The 22,241-nt window shown below is 43.7% G+C and overlaps 2 protein-coding genes across 5 annotated transcripts; both read left to right on the plus strand.

Annotated features, from left to right (window-relative positions):
* Window positions 1-10,733: 10,733 nt before the first annotated feature.
* Window positions 10,734-15,288, plus strand: LOC120669022. Of its 4 annotated transcripts, none has more exons than XM_039948853.1 (6): window positions 10,734-10,840; window positions 11,139-12,071; window positions 13,640-13,756; window positions 13,860-14,353; window positions 14,594-14,640; window positions 14,677-15,288. In XM_039948853.1, the coding sequence occupies exons 2-6, from the start codon at window positions 11,157-11,159 to the stop codon at window positions 15,003-15,005; spliced, it is 1,902 nt and encodes a 633-aa protein (XP_039804787.1). In that variant the 5' UTR covers window positions 10,734-10,840; window positions 11,139-11,156; the 3' UTR covers window positions 15,006-15,288. The 4 variants fall into 4 exon arrangements, with proteins under 4 accessions (XP_039804787.1, XP_039804790.1, XP_039804786.1 ...); XM_039948856.1 differs by having other exon boundaries at window positions 14,630-14,640; XM_039948852.1 differs by having other exon boundaries at window positions 14,594-15,288.
* Window positions 15,289-17,788: 2,500 nt separating this feature from the next.
* On the plus strand, window positions 17,789-20,241 carry LOC120670934 (sphinganine C4-monooxygenase 1-like). Its single transcript, XM_039951129.1, has 3 exons — window positions 17,789-18,196; window positions 18,461-18,753; window positions 19,436-20,241. The coding sequence occupies exons 2-3, from the start codon at window positions 18,529-18,531 to the stop codon at window positions 20,000-20,002; spliced, it is 792 nt and encodes a 263-aa protein (XP_039807063.1). The 5' UTR covers window positions 17,789-18,196; window positions 18,461-18,528; the 3' UTR covers window positions 20,003-20,241.
* The last annotated feature ends 2,000 nt before the right edge of the window (window positions 20,242-22,241 follow it).

A 22,241-nucleotide genomic window follows, 5' to 3' on the forward strand; every position in this document is an offset into this window, starting at 1 on the left:
GTGTTAGATGAAGAAAATCTAACTCCAACACAAGAGAAATGCCTAGATCTAGACATCCAAGCTACTAACATCTTATTTAGATCTTTGCATAATTGCATTTTTGGTGAGATCATGGACAAGAAAACCGTCCATGAGATTTGGAGTTATCTAAATGAGAAATATGGGGCGCCCTCCGATGATCATGATGATTATAAGACCAAGGAGGAAGTGCATGAGGATGATGAGCACATCCATGACATGGTGGTTGTAGAAGATTGCTCCACCTCATGGTCAAGTGATGATGATGATAATCAATCTACAACAAGTTCACTTGACATGATTGATGATGATGATTCAAGTGTTGCAAATTATGATTCTACTCTAAACACACTTGATGATCAAGTTGGCTCATACACGGATGATATTGTTACGTCAAGCTCATCTCTATCGCCACATTGCTTCATGTCACAAGGTCACACAAAGGTATCAAATTGCAATATGATTGATCTTAATTCATATGATGAGCTCTTGAGGAAGTGTTAGCCAAAACAATCAAATTTGAAAAAGAAAACTCTTTTCTCAAAGACACATGTGAACAACAAAATATCTACTTTATGTCATAAGTTGTTCACATGAGAAGCTAAAATTGACTCATGAGGAGCTTAGTGTTGCTCATGAGAATTTGGTACTATGCCATACTTTACTCACTAACAAGCTTTCTAGTAAAGTAATTAAAACTAGCGAGAGCTCATCACATGGATCAAAGGATCAATTGCAAAATATTGCTAACCCTTGTGATGTAGGAAAGAAACATGTATCCACCTCATGTGATGATTTATTGTCTATTTCATGTACTTCAAATATAGATGCTTGTTCTTCTTCTACTACGCAATATGAGACTAACCATGTAGAAGAAAACAAAGAGCTCCAAAGTCAAGTGAAGTATTTGAGCAACAAGATAGAGAGATGGACAAAATCAAAAGTCACCCTTGAAAGCATAATCAAAAATCAAAGAAGTTTCGGTGACATGAGTGGCATTGGTTCCAACAAAAGCAAAGCCAAAGGCAAGAAATGGGGCAAGAATAAATATAATAGAAAGATGAAGAAGCAAGAAGAAATGAAGCTATCTCATTTCATGTGCTTTCAATGCCATGAGATGGGACACTTTGCAAATGGTTGCCCCAACAAAGAAAAGCTCAAGTTGAAGAAGGAAGAAGAGAAGCTTAAACATGTCAAATGCTTCAAGTGCCGCACTTGGGGTCACCTCACCTCAATGTGCCCAACCAAGCAATTGGTAAAGCGACAAGAACCTCAACCAAGGCCACAAGTTGAGCAAGAGAAGGTACCCCAACCTCAAGTCAAGATCAACCATGATGATCAAGTTGATGACTTGAAGATGATGAAAAAGAGAACAAGAAGGGGTGGCAAGGCAAGAACAAGGCATCCAACTCACATTCAAGATACCAAGATGCTGAGCAAGAACAAGATTCAAGAGAAGAATCCACATGCTCACATCAAGTGCCATAGTTGTGCAATATTGGGTCACCTAGCTTCGGGTTGCCCAAACAAGCTTGAGAAGAAGGCTCAAGCAAACTATGAGAAGCAAGGCAATGAGAAGCATCAAATGAGTAAGGAAGAAAATACTCAACAAAAGAGAAGATGCTACTTATGCCGGGAAAGGGGACACATGGCTTATTCATGTCCCTTAGGTAACAATTCTAAGCCTATTTCAATTGATGCAAATATTATGCTTAGAAAGGATGGTAATGGTACCTCATTTGTTACTATTGTAAAACATCCCGCTATTCATACTAAGACATTACCAAAGTATGTTGCTCCTAACTTGAGAGGACCCAACCTAGTTTGGGTACCATCAAAACGTGAATGAATATGTGTAGGTACCAAAGGCATTGGAAGCTTGATTCAAACTAAATTCTTATTTTTGATCTTATGATTGAATCAAGGAATTGAAGTTTTCTTTGCATATATATACCACCCAATGCCATGTCAAAACAATGAAGTCCAAGTGCTACAACATACAAGTATCTTATTCTAGTTGTGAGAATTTTATTGGAAATATTTGATAGCTTGCAAACTTATTTGTGTTAAACCTTGCTTTTGGATGAAAAAAATCTTTTTGCAAATTGAAAAATAAGCTAAATGTCATTTACTTCTCAAATGTGGTTTGAAAACTAGTATATTTGACATTTGGTTCTTATGTGCACTCTTTGCTTCAAAATTCTGTTTTTTTCAAAGCTTTTATGGGCTATTTATGAGTTTCCATGATTTTACTTGATTTATTTTTGATTTCTCGTTCTTACTCACTCATATAAGTCTTTGGATGGTGTTCATGCTAGTTTTGAGATTTTTGGAATGTTATTTGAGCAATAATCCCAATTCAAAGTTGAAATTGTGAAAGTTGGCAAAATTCTGGGCTGTCTGAATTTTGATAGCGCGGACGGTCCGCGTGTAAGAGGCGGACGGTCCGCCATTCATGAAGTGTTTCACCAGAGGCTCTGATCAGCAGAAAATTGAAGCGCGGATGGTCCGCCAAATATCCGCGGACGGTCCGCCTGAGATAAGTTGAATCTGCTTAGTTGAAGATATCAAATGAGTTGATCAAGAAAAGCAAGCAACACCAAAAGTAGAGAGATTCATGAAAATTCAAGTAATATTCAAATGGTATTCTCTCATGCAAAAAAAAGTCAAAGAGATGAAGCAAACCAACCACAACAAGATAGTGCATTTGATGATAAGTGGTATTTATTTCATATGGATGAAGAATGGTTTTCATATTGGTATTCATTGTCTTCACCAAGCTATTATAATTGGACTTCATGATGCTAGTTGGAGAGCTAAATTGGAATCTAATGACTATCCTCTACTCCAACATAGCAAGGTGAAATTGCTTGACATATGCATTCATACTATGCTAAGGACAAGATTAGTGCATATAGTCATATATAGTGATCATTCATGAAAAATAAAATAATTTTAAATGTTTTATGATGCCACTATTGCTTCTATGCTTGATATGATCTAGTGGTAACATATGGCATGTTCATGAGCTAGTAAAGCCAAATAGTTGATCTAGAAAATGAGCTTTCAAGTGTTTAACTCAACATTGTCAAGATAACCCTTAGAATGAGGTGTGAAGAAGCTTGTCATTGGTTCAAACCGAGTTGAATTATTTGGGCAAGTAGTCTAGATCAAGTCAAAGAAAAAGAAGCTCATGGAAACAATCTAGTTCAAGAATTGATTATCAATGTCAAATTCAACAAAGTGGTCTATCATGATTTTACAAGTGATACTAGATTCAACAAACGGTATATCATTGTATCTCTACAAGTGATATACATGGTCATACAAGTGGTATTCCTTCAAGTAGATCTAGTGCAACAATGGTGGTTCCACAAGTGATCCTCAACTTTAAGTGATCAAGTCAAATCAAGAAAGCTACCCTCATCAAGAAGAGCTCAAGATTCAAGTAGATTGACAAACCCTTTGACATAGGGGGAGGAGCCCCACTACAAAGTATCAAGGTCAAGAATCCTACTAGTGTCCTACATGTGGCATTTCAAGGTGGTCTTTATGCTTCCACATGTTGTTGTTACAAGTGGTGTCAATTCCAATCAACTTGAAAGTGTCCATCAAAAATGAAGATTCAAGACTCAACCATATACCCAAATCCAATTCTTTGTATCAAACCACAAGCGCTTCATATGATTGCCTACAAGGGGTATTCAAGTGGTAACCCTACAAATACAAGAGGTACAACTTCAAGTGGTAGCCATTGATCTTCACATGGCCAATTTCATGTGGTTTCGGCCCTTTTTATGGTCATTGATGACAAAGGGGGAGAGGAATGAACAAAGATATGAATTATCCTTGGATGACAAAGGGGGAGATGATATGAGAGTACGATCATGAACATGGATCAAGAGGAGCAATATTGAGGAGGATCAATATTCTTGGACAAGAGAAGCACACAAGAAGGGGGGGCAAGCTCATGAACTTGGTTGTTTGCATTTGATATGTGCATATTCATGTGCTTGCCTGCATTTGCATAAGTTTTAAAATTTATATATGCATTGCTTGTGTGTGATGTATGCTAGTCATAGAACTTGATTGATGATTTGATAAATAGCATGCATAGATTGTAGCTAGACATTTTTTTCAAGTGAATCAAGAGCCTTGCTAATTTTGTTGATCTCATGAGGTATCTTGAGTTTTTAATGAATGTCTAGTTACTCATTGATGCTAAGGAATGAACTTCAAGGATGCAACTCAAATTGGTATCACACTTCAAAGGTTTATCCTATATACTTTAGCATCACTTAGTAGTGATAACAATCCCACAAATTTCATATTTATGCATGTGTGTGAGTTTAAAACCAAATCTCTTGAGCACACATGTAGGGGGAGTTATCACTACCAAGTCGGATTTTTATGGTGCTTATCCAATCTTTTACAAGTGGTCTTAATGGTGGATAAGAAACATAAAATCCAAACCAAGTTAGCTATTTACACGTGTGTGAAATGCTAGCTTGGAATATGCTTAATTTCTATATCTTTGTAGAGTTGTCATCAATTACCAAAAAGGGGGAGATTGAAATGCCCTTGTTTGGTTTTAGTAATTGAGTGACAACTTAGGTGGACTAATAAGTGTTTATGTTGAGATTCACAGGAGATTAGTCCACACAAAGACACTAGTATGAGCAACATATGCCATGGAGGAGAAATGGCTAAGGGTTGATGCTATGCTCATATAGTGTGATCGAGGAGCTCATTGCATATGAGACATGACATGGAGTTATATGACCAAAGTGGAGAAGATCAAGACAAGGCTTGGCTTGATGGACCGGTTGCAATGGAGAAGGACAAGTCAAGGCTTTGAAGAGAGGGACCGCGAGGCGGTGAAGCTTGGGCGAGATTTGGCGCCGATGGACCGAGGCAACGGTGAAGAGCGAGCAAGGTCAAGATCGATGGATCAAAGAGGTCATGTGATGATATGGAGTGGATCATATCATTCAAGAAAGATCAAGCCAAGTGTTGACTCATGATGATGATCAAAAGGCTTGATGTAGTTTGGTGCTTGTGTGTCATTAATATATTGGGAAGATGAAATGGAAAGCGCAAGGTAAAGGTATGACTTGTAGGGCATTTCATTTCACCGGTCAAATGTTGTGTAGAGAAGTGCATGACCGGATTTAGGATAGATGGTCATACTATCAAGAGGGGCAAACTTGTTTGCATATCAGTCATCTAGTGCCACTTGAGCGATCTAACATTGCGATGTTGCTAGGATCGAGTGGCGTGGTGAGTTCAAGTGAAAATCCTTTGAAAACGTTTGTGAAATGCTAACACACATGCACATGGTGTTGTTCACGTGGTGGTGTTGGCACATTTGCAAAGGAGAAAGAGTTGGAGTTGTTGTTTATCAACGTGGGGAAGCAAGAAAGGCTTTTCGGTGTTCTTCGGAGATTAGGTTAGCTCTTGAAGTGAAATACTGCTTTGATCCATTGTGTTTTGGATCAAATATTCATTTGGGTTGTGTAGCCCTCTAAATAAGCTTTCCATAGAGTACAAGATCACCAAATTTGGACATTGGAGCTAAGAGTTATAGCCGTTTTACCGAAGTACATTTCTGCTGGAAATAGACCTGCGGACGGTCCGCTCCTTGGGGGTGGACGGTCCGCCGTTATCTCGGATGAGATCGAACAGAACCGTTTTTGGCTCTGTTGGTGGTCCAAAATAAACTGCGGACCGTCCGGTCCATGGGGGCGGACGGTCCGCCTTTAAAAGCTGAAACGGGCGCAGAAACTTGGTAGTTCTGTCTTGGGTGTCCAAATTGTACTGCGGACGGTCCGGCCCTTGGGGGCGGACGGTCCGCCTCCTACTGAAAATTCTGGGACAGAAACACTGCGGTTTCTGTGTGTGCTGACCTTTTGAATGGCGGACGGTCCGCCCCTAGGGAGCGGACAGTCCACCTGTCACTTCCAGATTTAGTCAGAGACGTTTGCAAATCAGTTAGTTCGAAGTTTTGAACCGCGGACGGTCCACCCCAGGGATGCGGACAGTCCGCCCGGGGCTCTAACGGTCGACTCTGACACACAATCATTGCAGTTCTAGCCGTTGGTTTTGAATGGCGGACGGTCCGGTCTCTGTGAGGCGGACAGTCCGCGAAAACTCCGTTTTCACAGGATTTGAGTGTAACGGCTAGTTTGGGGCCTCCCTCTATAAATAGAGGGTGTGGCCGGCCATTTTGAGGTTGCTGAGCACCTTGGGGACTTGGTGTCCATGGGTGAGAGTGCTTGAGAGCCCTCTACTCACTCTAACTTGATAGTAATCATCCGATCGAGTGAGAGAGCGATTCTAGTGCGATTGCTTTGAGAGATTGCATCGAGTGACACTAGGTGATCGTGTTGCAAGCCGGTGTGCTTGTTACTCTTGGAGGTTGCCACCTCCTAGACGGCTTGGTGGCAAGAGGCTCCGTTGAAACCCGCAAGAAGATTGTGCGGTGCTCCGGAGAAGAGATTGTGAGGGGTATTGTGCTTATCCCGCGGGAGCCGCGAAGAGCAACTCTAGTTGAGCGAGACGTGAAGAGCAACAAGTGGTTCGGCCGGATCATGTGCTAGAGCTCGGTGTGAGCACTCCACGTGGGAGAGTGTGACTTGAGAGTCACCACTAGCAAGAGGATCGGCGGCAACCTTGGAGCTTGTCTCAACGGGGATTAGCTTGGTGGCAACCAAGTGAACCTCGGGATAAAAATCACCATGTCAATCTTGTCTACTCTTCTCGGTGGTTTGCATTCTCCAAATCACAAGCCTTGTATTTACATTCATCTATATCTTGTGCTTGTGTAGTTGCTCTCTAGTGATTAGTTAGCTTGTGTAGCTTGCTAATCATCTTCTTGCTTGTGTAGCTAGAAGTTGAGATCCTAGTGTAACTAGTTAGCTTGTGTAGCTTAATTAGTTGCTCTTGCTTAGATTGTGTAGCTAAGCAAGTTGAGCTCTTGGATTTGGATTGTGTATCCTTGTCCTTGAGCATCTAGTGGGCTTAGGTTTGGCTTTGTGCTTTTGCTCATTAGAATTGTGTAGGAGCTCCCCCGATTTGTGAAGTACTAGTGCTTAGGCTTGTATGACTTGGCATTAGAATTGTTAGGAGAGCTCTTACTAGCTTGGTACTCCATTTGCTTTGTGTAGGACCTTTTTCGAGGTGCCTTAGAGTCATAGTTAGAGGGGTGAAGTCTTGGCTAAGCGAATAGTTTCAATTCCGCATAAGTTTCGGTTAGCCGGCGCAATTAGTTTTAGAAAGAACTATTCACCCCCCCCTCTAGTCCGCCATCTCGACCCTACATAGTGGCACAAAAGCTCAAACTCTTGATGCAGTACACTAGGATGCTCTCACACTCACAAGAAATGCAATCCCTAAGCAGAGAGAGAGAAGGAGGCTAGCTTAAGAATTTTAAGAAAGCTTTCAAATGTGCCAAGAGACCTCACCCACGGCCAGGCATTAGGTATATATAGGCAGCCCCTCGAAATCTAATCGTTACACTCAAATCTCGTGAAAATAGAGCTTTTGTAGACTGTTTGCCTCAATGAAACCGGTCCGTCTACCATTCAAAACCAACGGCTATGAGTGCAATAAATATGTGACAGAGTTGACCGTTAGAGCCCAAGTGGACTATTCGCGTCCATAGGGCGGACTGTCCGCAGTACAAATCTCCGAACACCTAGAGACGAAAAACATCTCTAACTAAATTCAAAATGACCTGCAGACTGTCCGCACCTCAGGGGCGGAGCGTCTGCCGTTATTTTTCCGGCGCCCACCAGAAATACAAAGTTTCTATCCAAGAATTTTAGGGAGGTGGTGGGCCGTCCGCCCCCTAGGGCCGGACTGTTCGCACCTAGACATACAACTCTTATTTTGAACAACAAGTAAGCTATTTTTCAAACGAAGTTAGTCCTCATGTTGCAATGCAATTGTTTGAGCAAAATGACACTATAGAACCTTCAAGCAAAGGCACAACTTGTTTCATCCTCTAATCACCTTAGCCATACTATCAACGTATACTCATTTCTTCTCAATAAAACCATAAGTCCAATAATGTTGTCATTAATTACCAAAACTCGAATTAGGGGCCAGATGCTTTCAAACTGTCCAATAAAAATTGCTCAATTTGTTTGCGCACTCCACAACCCTTTAATCACTCATGATACCATCCACATTATCTCCTCCCCTCTCATTATTCATTCAAGGCACCTTGAACCTAACTTCGTAGCCACCTGTTCCACCATTACTCCACCCTTTCCTACCATGTTACCTTCCTCTCCACTTCCAACTCCCTGCACCATAGTCACTTTCCAGTATTATTCCACTTCCATCCTTAGTTACTAATGTTGCCATCAAAGTTAGCATTATTCCCTCTAACAACATGTGGTAAGGTCCGTGGTCGTGGATCGCCAAACCCATTATTTGTTATTCTATATACATGTCTCATGTGACAAACCTAGATCCTAGGGTATTGGTAAATGAAGCTAACAACGGTTAGAAGTATAAAAAGAAAGGAGAGAGCAAAAAGATGAAAAGTGGATGAGACCATCTGGGCTGACCTGTAAAATAGGCCCAGCCCATAAGGCCCACTAGTGGCAAACCTAACCCTAGTAACGGAAAGCATCCTCCTATTTATTCCACAATTATCTTCCTTTTCCTGCCCCTTCTTCCATTCGGCGCCACCACTCCTCTTCTTTTTCACTTGTAGTTCTAGAGCCTGCAGCGGAGTGGCTAGGGTTGTAGAAGGTCAAAGATGGCATCAGACAAAAAGGGTGGAGTGGATCTAGTTGACGACACACCTAGGTGTGCCAAATCGAAGCCGCAACTTGCTGTTCAAGATCGCCCACATCGATTACATGGTAATCTTCATCACATCTTTTGGGCCTAGCATCAAGGTATGTTCTTCATGTTTTCTTCCTTTCTTGGCATTCTTCCTCCATTTCAGTGAGCTCAACCACCGTGACCTCATGGGTTTCACATACGAAATCTATCGAAGAACCCATCGTTGTGTTAACTAGTTTCATCGGACACTTGTTATGACTCTCTTGCCTGACCTTTTTCGAATTGGTTGCTCTCCGCCACCTATGACTAGCATCATCATCGTTCCACCATTTTATTTGTTACCACTGACCAATCTACATTTGACCTCCACACATAGTTCGATGGATTCTTTAAACACTATCTCATGGAGAAAAACCTCTTCACTAGCCTTCCTAATAAGTTCTCCTTCATCAGTATTTCGAATAAGACCTAGTTGAAAGAATATTGGTAAATCTCTATTGCAGTGGGGAAGTATAAAAAGGAACGATATAGGGGATATGAAAAGAGGACCAAACTACATGTGCCAATTTGTAAAATGGGCAAAACTCATAAGGCTCACAAGTATCAAACCTCCTAGTGACAGAAATCATCTCATCGTCTTTTTCTTGCCTCTTCTTTCATTCTGCGCTCCTTTTCTATATCTTATTCCTGAGCCCTGAGAGGAGGGGTGAGGTTCCAAAGCACAAAAATGGCATGAGACATGAGGGATGGAGTGGATCTAATTGACGGCACACCTAGTGGTGAGGAAATCAAAACCTCAACGGCCAAGAACCAACCTGACATAGTGTTCAAGACCATCTAGCCTATCAATTATTTGATAATGTTTATTACCCTTTTCGGCCTAGCATCAAAGTATGTTTTCCTCATCTAAGGTACAATGATCAATGTATGTCTTTTATTTCACAGCTTCTTTCTATCTTTGTCTTCTTGTTCCGTATCTGTGAGTTCAACTATTAAGAATTTTATCCTAGTTATCCTAGAAAACTCCTTTTATCTCGAACACCGGCCACCTACTAGATATCGCCTTCACCTATCGTTGTGTTAACTTGTTTCATCGTTGCCTGCCTTAAAAAGTACCAAAAGAATTTCACAACTAGCATTCCTACCTTAGAATTCAAGTCCATTGAAGTGCTAGTAGTTGCAGAAGTGGGTAAAACTTTGACACAATTAGTATCATCAAACATTTTCTAAATTAGTGTTCTCCATCACCAGTTGCTAGTGTCATTCTCATCCCATGGTATATGTTAGTATGTTACCATCACCTAACCCGTGTATATCGTGGCAATAGCATATTTTTTTTAAAAGAATAAAGGCAGTAGCATGTGATCTATGAAATTTGATGGAATTTTTGTAACCATCCTGTGAGAAAAAACCCTTCACTTAAGAAGTTTTCTTTCACAAGTTTTAAGACCTAACTGAAAGAACACGAATTTGGACATGGTTCTATTTTTTTGTTGTTAAAAAACTTGCAGGAACACTGCTATTAAGGGAGGACAAGGATCGGTTTGGGGAAAGAATCAGTAATACATAGACACATACAGACTCTTTTTTTCTCTGAAGGACACATACAGAGGGGGCGTTTAGTTCCAAAAAAGTTTGCGCAGTATCTATCACATCGAATTTTCGGATACATACATGGAACATTAAATGCAGTTGAAAAAATAATTAATTACATAGTCTAACTAATTCCTACAAGATGAATCTAATGATGCTAATTAATTCATGATTGGATATTAATTGTCAAATAATAACAAAATATGCTACAATAGCCAAACTCAAACTTTTTCACCATCTAAACACACCCGATTGGGAATTCGATTCCCCCAACTTTAACAGTCTTATGTACTGGCTTATCACGACCGTCCAATTCCGATCAGGGAAAACCTGGAATTTTTTTCTTCATTTATATATCCCGTCGCCTCCGGCTCGCAGGCAAGTTCCCATCCGCTCCCCCCACCCCCGCCGCCAGACGCCGACCCTCCAGGTACGCCGCTGCAATCCCCTCCTCGCCCCAGGTTCCGTTTCAATCCGCCCCCAAATTTTCTCTCCGATCTGGTAGAATCGTAGATCCCCTCCCCCCAATCTCTTGTTTAGGAGTACGATTGATTCCCCCCAATTTTTTTCTCGAATCTGATAGAATCGTAGTTTGTTTCTCCCGATTTTTTGTTTTGTTTTAGCGGTACGATAAATTATCCCGTGCGCCCTATTCTCGGAGATAATCTGTCGATTTTGGTGGATCGGATTATGCTGTTGTGGTAATCTTTCTCGTTTCTTTCCCAAAGCTGCACCGAGCAGCGGCCATGGTGAAGAAGCCCAACGGCGTTGCCAAGGCCACTGCGGCCTCTGCCGGCGCGGCGGCCGGGCCATCCAAGGCGAATCCGTCCACCCCTGGGTCGATTAAGACCTCGAAGTTTAAGAAGCGGAAGGCCAAGGCCAACCGGGCCACTGCCGCCGCTGCAACTGTTGACCAAGTCGCGTCGGTGGGCGCAGCCACTGCTGGTGGCGATGCATCTGCTTCGGCGGTCTTACCGCAGCCATCCCATGTTGCTGAAGCATCACCTCAGGCACAAATGCCAGAGTCAGACACTATTGCTGAGGCATCACCTGTGACGCCTAAGCCAGCCACTGCTGAAGCATCAGCTTCGGTTGCAAAGCCAAAGCCAAAACCCACTGATGCTGATGCTGATGCTGATGCTGATGCTGATGCTGATGCTGCGGCTGCGGCTGCGGCTGCGGCTGCGGCTGCGGCTGCGGCTGATGCTGATGCTGCGGCTGCGGCTGCGGCTGCAGCTGATGCTGCGGCTGCACCTGCGGCAAGCAAGGGCAAGGGCGCGGGTGCTGATAATAGAAGTGGTGATGGAAGGATGAAGAGCAGAAGAGTGAGGTCTAGGAGTGGCAAGGGGGAGGAGGTTGTGGAGGATGGAGGAAGTAAAGGAAAACCAAAGAAAGCTGTGGGCAGGAAGGAAGAAAGGGGTGACAATAAGGGTGCAGGGTTTATATTTATGTGCAATGCAAAGACTAAGCAGGAGTGCTACCAGAACCGTTTGTTTGGGCTACCTAGTGGGAAGATTGGAATGGTCAAGAAGATCAAGCCAGGGGCAAGGCTGTTCCTGTATGATTTTGATTTGAAGCTTCTGTATGGTGTGTACAAGGCAGCATCAAATGGTGGGCTGAACCTTGTCCAAGAAGCATTTAATGGGAAGTTCCCTGCGCAGGTAATTCGGCCTTTTCATTTCGTAGATTTGTTTGCAGCGATTGTAGTCTAGTGATCTGTTTCATTTTGATCAGTCTATGATAGTTCAGAAGGATGCATGGGAATAGGGTTCGCCTGTGGTTTCAGTATGCTAAGAATAGTGGACATGGGTAGATATGGTGTTCTGCTTGATCATACTAGCTATGTCATTTATGGATTTTAGATGTTGGTAAATTTAGTTCTCAATTTGTGCTGTTGAGCTCTAGAAAATAACAGTAATGAGAGGTGTGCGCCTTTATTAGAAAAACAAGTGTTTTTTAGATGTAATAGACGATTTTTTATATCCATTATAAATAGTTTGTCACTATGCACCAGAGAGAATTCGTTGTGTGCTTTATGTTGTTGACAGAAGTTAACTATGGTTCAGGCTGGCATTATCAAATAAAACTTTAGCCTACAAATCTGATAGCAATATATGGCTGTAGAGAAAAAAATCCCTGCGTTTTAAATTTTAACTTAGTGTCCCTGGTACATCACTTTATGCTGTCTGATTGTTGAATTGAGAACTGAGGTAAGCCTATTGTTTCTTTGCTGTTTCAAACTGGTGCATTTCTGTATCTTTTACTCTGGACTTGTTCTGCATTGGATCGATACTCTTTAGTTAGTAGTTTTTAGAGATGTTTTGGGCTGTTTTTTTTTGCCTCATATCAAAGGTCATGTAAGTCTATCTTTCCCTCTCTCCCTCTCTTTACCATAAATTGGGCAGTTCTGGCAACTTTTGGATTACTAAACCCAAGATGAGCAAGCCCACCTCATTCTTCATTGGATTTGTATTAACTACTTGGCAATGTCTTCACCGTGAACTTAACTACTTTTGATTATGTGATGTTCGTCATAGCTCAGCTCATCCCTTGTAGTATTGGGAGGCGTAAGAGATACTTTTAGTGTTAATAATTGTACTGGAGCCCACATGATTGGAGAATCACAAAACGTGAAGTGGTTGGATTTGGAGATAAGAGGATTTCGGTGGTGCTCGCACCAGACACAGAAAACTCGTTGGCTAGCTTGTCTTGGCAAACCAAAGCAACGAGGCAAAGGCTGCAGATGCAACCGTGTTTGGTCAATGGGTATTAGTGGGAATTCAAAAACGCATAAAACCTGCAATTGCTAGATTGTAAGGAATTGAGGCGTGAGTTTTTGAAAATACGCCCAACTTGCAAGTGGTTTTTTTTTCTGCAATTTTCTGATTTGTATTGGTATATTTAGTTGACTTCATGAACATCACCCTATAAACCTTTTTGGATTTTGGATGGTTTGTAGCGGCATCTCCAAATTTTCCCTTTCAGAATTTCCATGGTCAAACACTAATCCATGAGAACGATGTTGCCTCCGCTTTGGCATAGTTTTAGCTTTTGTAAAAAGCCAAGTTATACGGTTTCTCAGTTCAATCCAAACTTTGCTTCCCAATAAGTTGACGAATAACCTTAGCGCTTGGCCTAGTATTATAAACCTTACAAGAACATGCTATAGTAGGTGGTGTTGAATATTCGTCATTCTTGTATTATAAACTATGTTATATGTGTAATGCAGGTTAAGTTTAAGATTGAAAAAGATTGCCTGCCTCTCTCTGAGAGTAGTATCAAGCAAGCTATTAAGGAAAATTACAGTGCAAGGAGCAAGTTTGACCCTGAGCTCACTTCAAGACAAGTGAGTGTCTTGGAATCGTGCTACAAGTTTTATTACTGTTCAGGAATTTTCGTACATAAATGCTAATATATTCTTAATACTATGGATATGTGATACTATGCAGGTCCATAGGCTACTTGCGCTGTTTAAGCCTGTCAAGGCACCTCAGTCTGCTCCAAACAATCACCGTGAAGAAAGGCGTCAGCGTCACTATGAAGAACGAAGACAGCCATATCATTATGAAGAAAGGAGGCCTTCATTGCTTATTGAAGAAGTGCGTCAACCACGGTTTGATGAGGAAAGGCGCCCTGCGGTTGTACATGTTCCTCTTGAAGATCCATATAGGGAACCACACTTTGCTCCACTTCCTGTTGAGTCTCAGCTTGGCCATTCTTTGGCTGGTGGTCGGGGTGATCACCACAGATATTATCAACCACTTGCACCTGAGCCTCGACACATTCCTCTTGCTCTAGAGCCTCGCCATGTTCCGCTATCCTTAGAGCGTCACCATGTGCCTTCTGTGCCAGAGCTTCGACATGTCCCAGCTGCATATTATCACACTTTGGCTCCATCCAGTGATTCATACTATCGGTCTGTAGAGAATCTGGCCCCTGAGCGGTAAGTTATGAACATTTTGGATCTCTTTTAATTACAGTTTACATGCACCATATTGTTCTCAATTTTTTGTCAATTTATCATCCATATTATATGATTCGTGTTCAGTCATTGTGTTGGCTGTAAATGCTAATTCAAAGAATTTAGTTACATGGTGTTATGGTTTTCACAACACCTTGCATCTCTACTATAAGTCTAGAACCATATGATATGCTCTGACTAATTGAAATTCTTAAATTTCAGATATGCTGACAGGACTGTGGCTGACATAACTGCCAGGGATCCAATCATCCCTAGGGATCACACAAGACTGCCAGGTGAGATATCTGCTCGGGCAGACCGCTTGGAGGATCTCTACCGGATTGGGGGAATTGCTGCCCGTGAGGAGCTGTATCCTCCAGGAGAGATTGATTCTCGTGCTGACAGGTTGGGGATCACCACTCGAGCTGATCGTTTGGAGGACCTCTACCATTCTGACAGGCTTGTTACCCGTGCTGTGGACCCACTGCCTCGTTCAACCTATCATACAGCTGCTTACGAGACTCACCCTGCTTATGCTGAAACAAGCACAAGGCCTGTCTCTGCAAGGGTCAATGGACCCGGTGTCCCGGTTTCATCACTCTATTCCTTATCTGGTGCGCCAGCATACCGCTGATGAGTGATCAGAACTCATCGCTTTTGTTGAAATTCTCACCTTCAGTGTTTGAAGTTAGGATGCCTGTCGCTATAACTGCAACTGTTGTTTACATTAGGTTCAATTCTATATTTCCTTAAACATCCCTCTCTGGATGAACAGCATTCCGTATCCAGTTTATGTTGCATATCCTCTCGCCATGCTTGATGCTCATTTCATCCTCAGATGGAATGATGCCCATATTGGTATTATGGGCTGTGTACCACCCCTGCTGATTTACTAGATTCCGGCACGGCCATTTATATGCATCGAATGTTGTTCTGTATTCGGAATGTGAAAATCCACCTTCGGTCCTAGAATATACAGGGAAGATGCTACTCAAGGAGACCATCTCAGACGTTTTGCATTTGTGGTCACGAGTTCATCATACCTGTCAATTCAATTTTAGTGGGCAGCAATGGTAGGCTGGTAGTCTACTGGTGGTTAGAAATTTTGTTTTTGGAAAACTAGCTGCCAGTTCAGAATGAAGAGTAGTTATGTTTCCTTGAGCAGCTTTGACCGTCCTCATGGCGGTTTACCACAGCCGTGCGCTGCCTCGTAAGCGGCAGCACCTGTGGTACTCGAAGCGTTCCGTTAGCAGCACGGCCTGCTTGAATCTGACCTGGTTCATGGTCCACCTGTTGTGCCTTGTGGTACTGGCCTTCAATTCCAGGGGGGTTTCCTCTTACCCTTTTTTTTTTGTTTTTACAGATAAAGAAAAAAGGTGTCTCTGATTCTGAAGAAACGCCCACGAAAATTAAGCAGCTTTGGAGCGACACTGGGCCGCCAGATAAATGATGTAGTCGGGGAAGAAGTTTGCGTTGCGGTCATCTGTGTGTACGAAGAATCCACGTTCTGCTTCCTTTCTGGCAACTGCAGATGGCTGACGAATTTCACGGCACATGTTCAGTATCCACGGCAAAATGCCAATAAGGCGCCTGATTGTAAATCTGACTGCATATAGCAGCATCAGATGGAAATAGTCAGATCGCAGACTCTCTTTTCTTCACTTGATTCGCCACTGCTGACCAACGGGGAGGACAAGCACGTACTTACAAAGATGTCAGACCTCGAGGCGATGACGAGCAAGCATACCGGTTTTGCAAGTTGGCAAAAGTCGCCTTCCACTACAATCTACATACAAACACAGTCCCTGAACCTAATTGTTGTCCAGCGTTTCTTTAATTCCCTGTGTTCCGTTTCGTCCTTCTCAGCTGACAAAAAAGCTTAACAGAACACCGAGTGGGACTGTTTCTCAGCCTCCCAACGCTGTGATGGTCGCTACAATTATTGCCGGGGAGTGTACAAGAGTTGACCTGATATTTACAGTATTGAGGCCCTGTTTAGTTTCCAAAAATTTTCAAAATTTCCCATCATATCGAATTTTTGGACACATGCATGGAGCATTAAATGTAGTTTAAAAAAGTAATCAATTGCACAGTTTAACTGTAAATGATGAGCTGAATTTTTTAAGCTTAATTGGTCTATGATTGGACACTAATTACCAAATAAAAACGAAAGTGCTACAGTTGCCGAACCCAAAAAATTTCGCGAACTAAACACACTCTGAATCCGTAAGTTGGTAAAGTCAACTGAAGCTATAACTCTAGATTCAGGATGGAGTCAATAGCGACCCTGAAACAAGAAAGTGTTGTTACCCAAGGAGAAAAGGACAAAACCTTTCGTGCTTACTAGATTTGCGTTTTCTTAAAGTAGGTGTGCGTATCATGGATTCATGGTGAGGAAACCTAATGTGCAAAGTTTTGCCCATCAGATAATACAATTGTATTTTCACCTACATACATAAACGAATGCATTTTCAATGTAGCAGTGTAGTTGCACAATGAATTTTTAATGTGGAAAGAGCACAAAAACTGTGAATATTTTGAACAACTGGCTAATCCTCTTCGCATAAGCCTCTCATTGGAGGCGTCACTTTCGGAGATCCCAAAGGTGGAGGTTTACCTGAAGAGACATAAACAAGCGCACATGATCCGAACATCAAGTTTCTAAGCAGACATAAATGTGATGAATTAATGTTGTGGGAAGACGTTACAAGGTTGAAGCAGAAACAAAGAAAAAGATTGAAGCTTAGCCTTCTAACTTTCTTTCTTTGTTCTTTAGTTTCTCTTGTTTTCGTGAAATCCCTCGTTTGAGGTTTAAAATTTAAGAACTCTTCTATTTTTCTTTACCTTAAAAAACCCCCCGAGAACACGAACGGATTACACATTTCGTCAAGAAGTTTCCTAAGCAGGTGAAGCATGTGCATCCCCCCGATTGTCCAGAGGAAATCCGTCCCCACGCCCTGCAATCCTGTGTGCCACCACCATTCTCATTTTTTATGGCCGCTAGGGTTAGGCCTTGTAGCCAGTTAGGCCTTGTTTGGCTCCAGGATTTTTTTCAGAAGTCCCTATCACATCAAAAGGAATCTTACTATTTTATAGTATTAAATAAAATCTGTTTATAAATGTTTTTTGACAGCTGAGTGCTTTTTCGCGAGACGAATCTAATGAGCCTAATTAATTCATAATTTGCTACAGTGATGCTACAGTAACCATTCGCTAATTATAGATTAAGATACCTCATTAGATTTGTCTCGCAGTTTAGCCCCAGAGTTCTGCAGTTAGTTTTATAATTAATATTTATTTAATATTTCTAAATACTAAAAAGTCCCTAGGACTTTTTTGAAGTCCCTATTTCTAAACACCCGCTTAGTTAGCCACCACCGCTGAGCCAGTCAAGCCCCCTCCGCCGCCGGCAGCAGCTTGACAGCGTGAACCCGATGGCAAGCACGAGGATTTAAGGCGTCCGCCTCCGGTTGGCCGGAAAGGCGTCTCCGAACTAGTCAAAACAGGAACGCGCAGGAGGAGTGCGCGACTCGCCTTCTCCATCCAGTTCTCGGCCCCTTCCTCACGCCTGGACTGGACTGAAGCCGGGGAGGGAGGGAGAAGAAAAATCTCCCCAGAGCCGGCAGGTCGCCGGTCTCGCCGGCCTTCTCAGACCACCCGCATTGCCCTTGCCCGCCCAGCTTTAAGTACTCGCCGGGCAAGGCGGCCACTCATCCAATCCCCATCTCATCCATCTCGGAGCAGAGGCAACCCAAGGCGCTTCTTTCCCTGTTGGGAACGGAGTTGCAGGAGAAGGAATCGTTGGGGCGCTCTTGCTCTTTCCTGGTAAGGACAAGATCCGCCTTGATTCCTCACGTTCTTCTTGGGCAATGCTTTCTTGGGGTCATTGGCTAGGGGAATCCTCTTGGGGCCTGCGCATTTGCGGCGCGTCCTGGTGATGCCCGCTGCTAGTTTTCATCTGCTAGGTCAAAATGCCAAGACATTGCGGCCGCTTGGTTGCAGGATTTGGTGTTGAAGCATTCGCTTAGCCCAATCAGCTGCTGGTTAACATTAACATCTCAGTGTTTGTGCTCTTGCTGACGGTCGCAGGGTCCAGTGGTGGCAGCTGCTGCTGAGGTAAAGATTCAAGCTTTGAGGTGTTGCCGGGCGGAGCGAGGATGGCATTCGCGGTCACCGACGAGCTGCTGGGCACATTCGTGCCGATTGCGGTGTACTGGCTCTACTCGGGGTTCTACATCGTGCTTGACGGGCTGGGCATGGACGACTACCGGCTCCACCCCAAGTGGGAGGAGGTCAAGAACATTGTTTCTAAGTGGACAGTCGTCAGGGGCGTCCTCGTCCAGCAGGCGTTCCAAATTGCCGTCTCTCTACTCCTATTCACGGTAATGCCTCTTTACAGCATCAAATTGCCAAGAAAAGCTTGTATATTTGGTATTGAACTCTTCAAATGTGTCATTACTATTTAGTAGGAGCACTACTACTATTTGTAGTTGTTTTTTTCCAAATGTTTGGTTTGGTAATGTGATCCCGTAGTTAAGCATGCAAACGTGGATCGGAGCTCAGTGGCATTTTGATAGATATCCTTTTCTTAAGAATTAGAGGGTTTTATTGGTAATTGATGAAGATAAAAATCCGTTGCTTCAGGAATCGGTTAGAGGCCAGTAGCAATTACACCCACTGTTTGCGTGTTATGAATAAAGATAACTGAATCTTTGTGGTTAATCAAAGACCTGAATTGTCGATTGTTGTTTTAGTCTGCTGAACAGGTCTCGAGCTTAATAATTGTTAAGTAAACGGAAGTAGGTTTGCTATTTGCATGTTAGGGTAGTTTCACTTTGGCAACTGGACTATAGCAAAAATAAACTGAATTCTGAAGGCAAGGCAAGTTAGGAGCGAGAGTTTGAATTAGCTCATTGGGTTACCAATATGACAAAAAAAAAAAAGATTCTCTTTCTACACTTGACCAACACTGGCTCAACATGGCACATGCTGCTTCTGGAATTGACTTTGAAATTTCATCTGTGACAACTGGAATTACAACCATGTAATTTCCTGGAACTGCAGGTTCTTAGTGATGAGAGTGGAACTGTGAGGAAGCAACCTTCCGCTCTGGTAATAGCTTTGCAATTTATCATTGCTATGTTCGTTATGGACACATGGCAATACTTCATGCACAGATACATGCACATCAACAAATTTCTGTACAAGCACGTCCACTCGAAGCATCATACTCTTGTTGTCCCATATGCCTTTGGAGCTCTCTACAACCACCCCCTGGAGGGACTCATCCTGGACACCATTGGGGGTGCGCTCTCGTTCCTCATCTCCGGCATGTCCCCAAGGACAGGCATATTCTTTTTCTCCTTTGCGACCATCAAGACCGTCGATGACCACTGCGGTCTGTGGCTCCCTGGGAACATCCTCCATGTCTTTTTCAGCAACAACAGCGCTTACCATGACATCCACCACCAGCTCTATGGCAACAAGTACAACTTCTCGCAGCCCTTCTTCGTCATGTGGGACAAGATCCTCGGAACATACATGCCTTACACCCTCGAGACCCGCAAGGGAGGCGGGTATGAGGCGCGCCCGGTCAAGCTCAACCAAGCACAGCAGACCAAGGCTGATTAAGCTGTGCGGCTTCTCCTGTTTTCTCCTACTTGCCCTGATCTTTTTTTTTCTTTTTTCTGACTTCACTTGTGTTGTATAAGAATTTTCCCTGTCCATATAGTAAAATCCTTTAGGCAGATGCCATCTTGTACCAAGATATAGCAAATAAAACATCGTGTTAAAGGAAATCCCCTCAGGCTTGTTTCCCTCTAGATTGTCTCTGAATATGATAAGAATAGCTGATGTTGGCAGGGGATGTATGCAACAGTGAGCTGGCCGTCACACTCCGAATAATTTCCTTTGCTGCGCTGGACATTGTCTCTGTTGTAAGCCATGCTGATGCTTTGCCGTTTTAGAATTTGAAACGGGGGCAGTGAGCTGTGTAGCCAGTGCTTGTGGCCCAGGCTGTCGGTTGGGCTGTGCCAGCCTGAAAAAACGTGGTTCTGGCTGCTGCCCGGCATCTGGAAACAGCATTGCCCACTGGAAAATCTTCAGGGCACGCTGAATGATCTGTAGCTGCGTGGTATGGGCTTATATCTGAAGAATCGCAGAGCATCTGTATATGATTGAAAGGAACCTGCAGCTCGTGTCCATCGTGAAGCAGAGGATAATATTATCTGAAATAGTGTATTAGTATAAATAATATTTACCATCGAGTAGGCCAAGGTGCGGCCTGCCGATTCCGATCTGTCGGCCTACCTGGCTGCGAACTACGGCCGCGCCGCCGCTGGCGTTATCTCATCATCGCCGCCGCGGACGGAGGAGCTCGCTGGTTGGCGCCGGCGGGCGGGCGTAAATGCGTCATCTTCTCTGTTCGGCCCACGATGGGTTGGCCCAGCCTTGCTTCAACGTATGGTCTGACCCTTTGTCTTCGCTCGTAAAGCCCAACTCCAAATTTCTAGCCCAGTACGCTCGATGACAATTTGCACGACTCCAAATTTCTAGCCCAACTCCAAATCGAGGACGGGAACATCACGTGGGCCTTCTGTTCCGCTGCTGCCTGGGCACGCACGACCGCAAATCTAATTCAGTGGGGGTGTTCAATTCTTCAGTTTCGTCAGACATCGGCATCATGGAGTGGGTACACAGAGCAGGTCGGCCGCCGCTCAGCCACCGTGTCGTCGATTTCGCTCCACACCGTCGATTCCTCATCCGACGGCGCTCCTCGACGGCGACAACATCCAGCGCTGAGGTCGGGGTCGCGTTCCTTCTCTGGTTTTCCGGACTCTAAACGGTACTGCTTCATCAGTAATCTGCTTCATTAATTTCATGTAATCGAGCTTGTGCTGTTTAAGCTGCGCCGACTGGTGCAGGAGGTAGGCATTCTGGCGAGCAACAAGTAAGTAAATCCTAGATAGGCTTTATCTGAACTTCTTCCTGGTCAGTAGGTTGCAGATGAAGCTATTCCCTACCATCTTGCTTGCATTGTGATCGAATCCGTTCTTCCCGTGTTCTTGTTTCCTTTTGCCTTGGCTAGCTGTTCTCTGCCGTTTCGCTAGCTGCTCAGGATCCCTACGTGATGGTGTATTAAATAAATTATAATAATCGACGAGCTGGGGGCCGGCTCGTCCGATCGGGACGTGTACCGACACGTCCATGTCCGTGTCCGCGGCCGGCCGGCCGTACATGTCCCGAAACGGCAAAGAGCCGCTTTCCACTAAGCGATGATCTCGAGCGAGCAAGCTCTCGCCATCGGCCGGCGCGGCGGTTTCCAGAGAGAGCTCTCGCTCTATCCCGGCCAGACAGTCGCCGACGATCTACGTGGTGAGCGTGACGGCAACAACACGAGCACACGACACGACACGACACGACACGACACGGTCACCGATGAGTCATTGGCAAGATGATTCCATATACTTCCATAGTTCCATAGATAGTATGAACAATTGAACATGGCAGTTTCCGTTTTCGGGTGAGATCGCCTGCCGTAAGCAAAGCGATCTTATCTGAAACCTGCCGCATTATTAGGTCACCGTATGTCTCCAGGCCATTGTATATTTTAGGCCTCTATGGCCGCCTGTCTAACCTCAGCACTGATAGCATCTCGATCAGAGACGCATGGACCACACGAAACCAATTGAAAAACCATTAGAGCCTTCTAATCCGATAGGTTACCTAGCGCCCTACCAAATACTGCGATCGAAGACGTACGCAGGCACTACCACTGCCAGTGGCCGCAGTAGCTATCAGGCTAACCAAACAAGTATTTAATCCATGATAAACAATAATTGTGCAGGTAGCCAGCTGGGATTCCTGCAAT

This window comes from Panicum virgatum, chromosome 4N (genome assembly GCF_016808335.1).
Source record: "Panicum virgatum strain AP13 chromosome 4N, P.virgatum_v5, whole genome shotgun sequence".
Taxonomy (NCBI): domain Eukaryota; kingdom Viridiplantae; phylum Streptophyta; class Magnoliopsida; order Poales; family Poaceae; genus Panicum; species Panicum virgatum.

Coding starts and splice junctions, on each gene's coding strand:
- LOC120669022 (XM_039948852.1), top strand. CDS start 11,157: ATGGTGAAGAAGCCCAACGGCGTTGCCAAGGCCACTGCGGCCTCTGCC. Junction 13,757..13,859: donor CTGAGCTCACTTCAAGACAA/GTGAGTGTCTTG, acceptor GATACTATGCAG/GTCCATAGGCTACTTGCGCT. Junction 14,354..14,593: donor GAGAATCTGGCCCCTGAGCG/GTAAGTTATGAA, acceptor CTTAAATTTCAG/ATATGCTGACAGGACTGTGG.
- LOC120670934 (XM_039951129.1), top strand. CDS start 18,529: ATGGCATTCGCGGTCACCGACGAGCTGCTGGGCACATTCGTGCCGATT. Junction 18,754..19,435: donor TCTCTCTACTCCTATTCACG/GTAATGCCTCTT, acceptor CTGGAACTGCAG/GTTCTTAGTGATGAGAGTGG.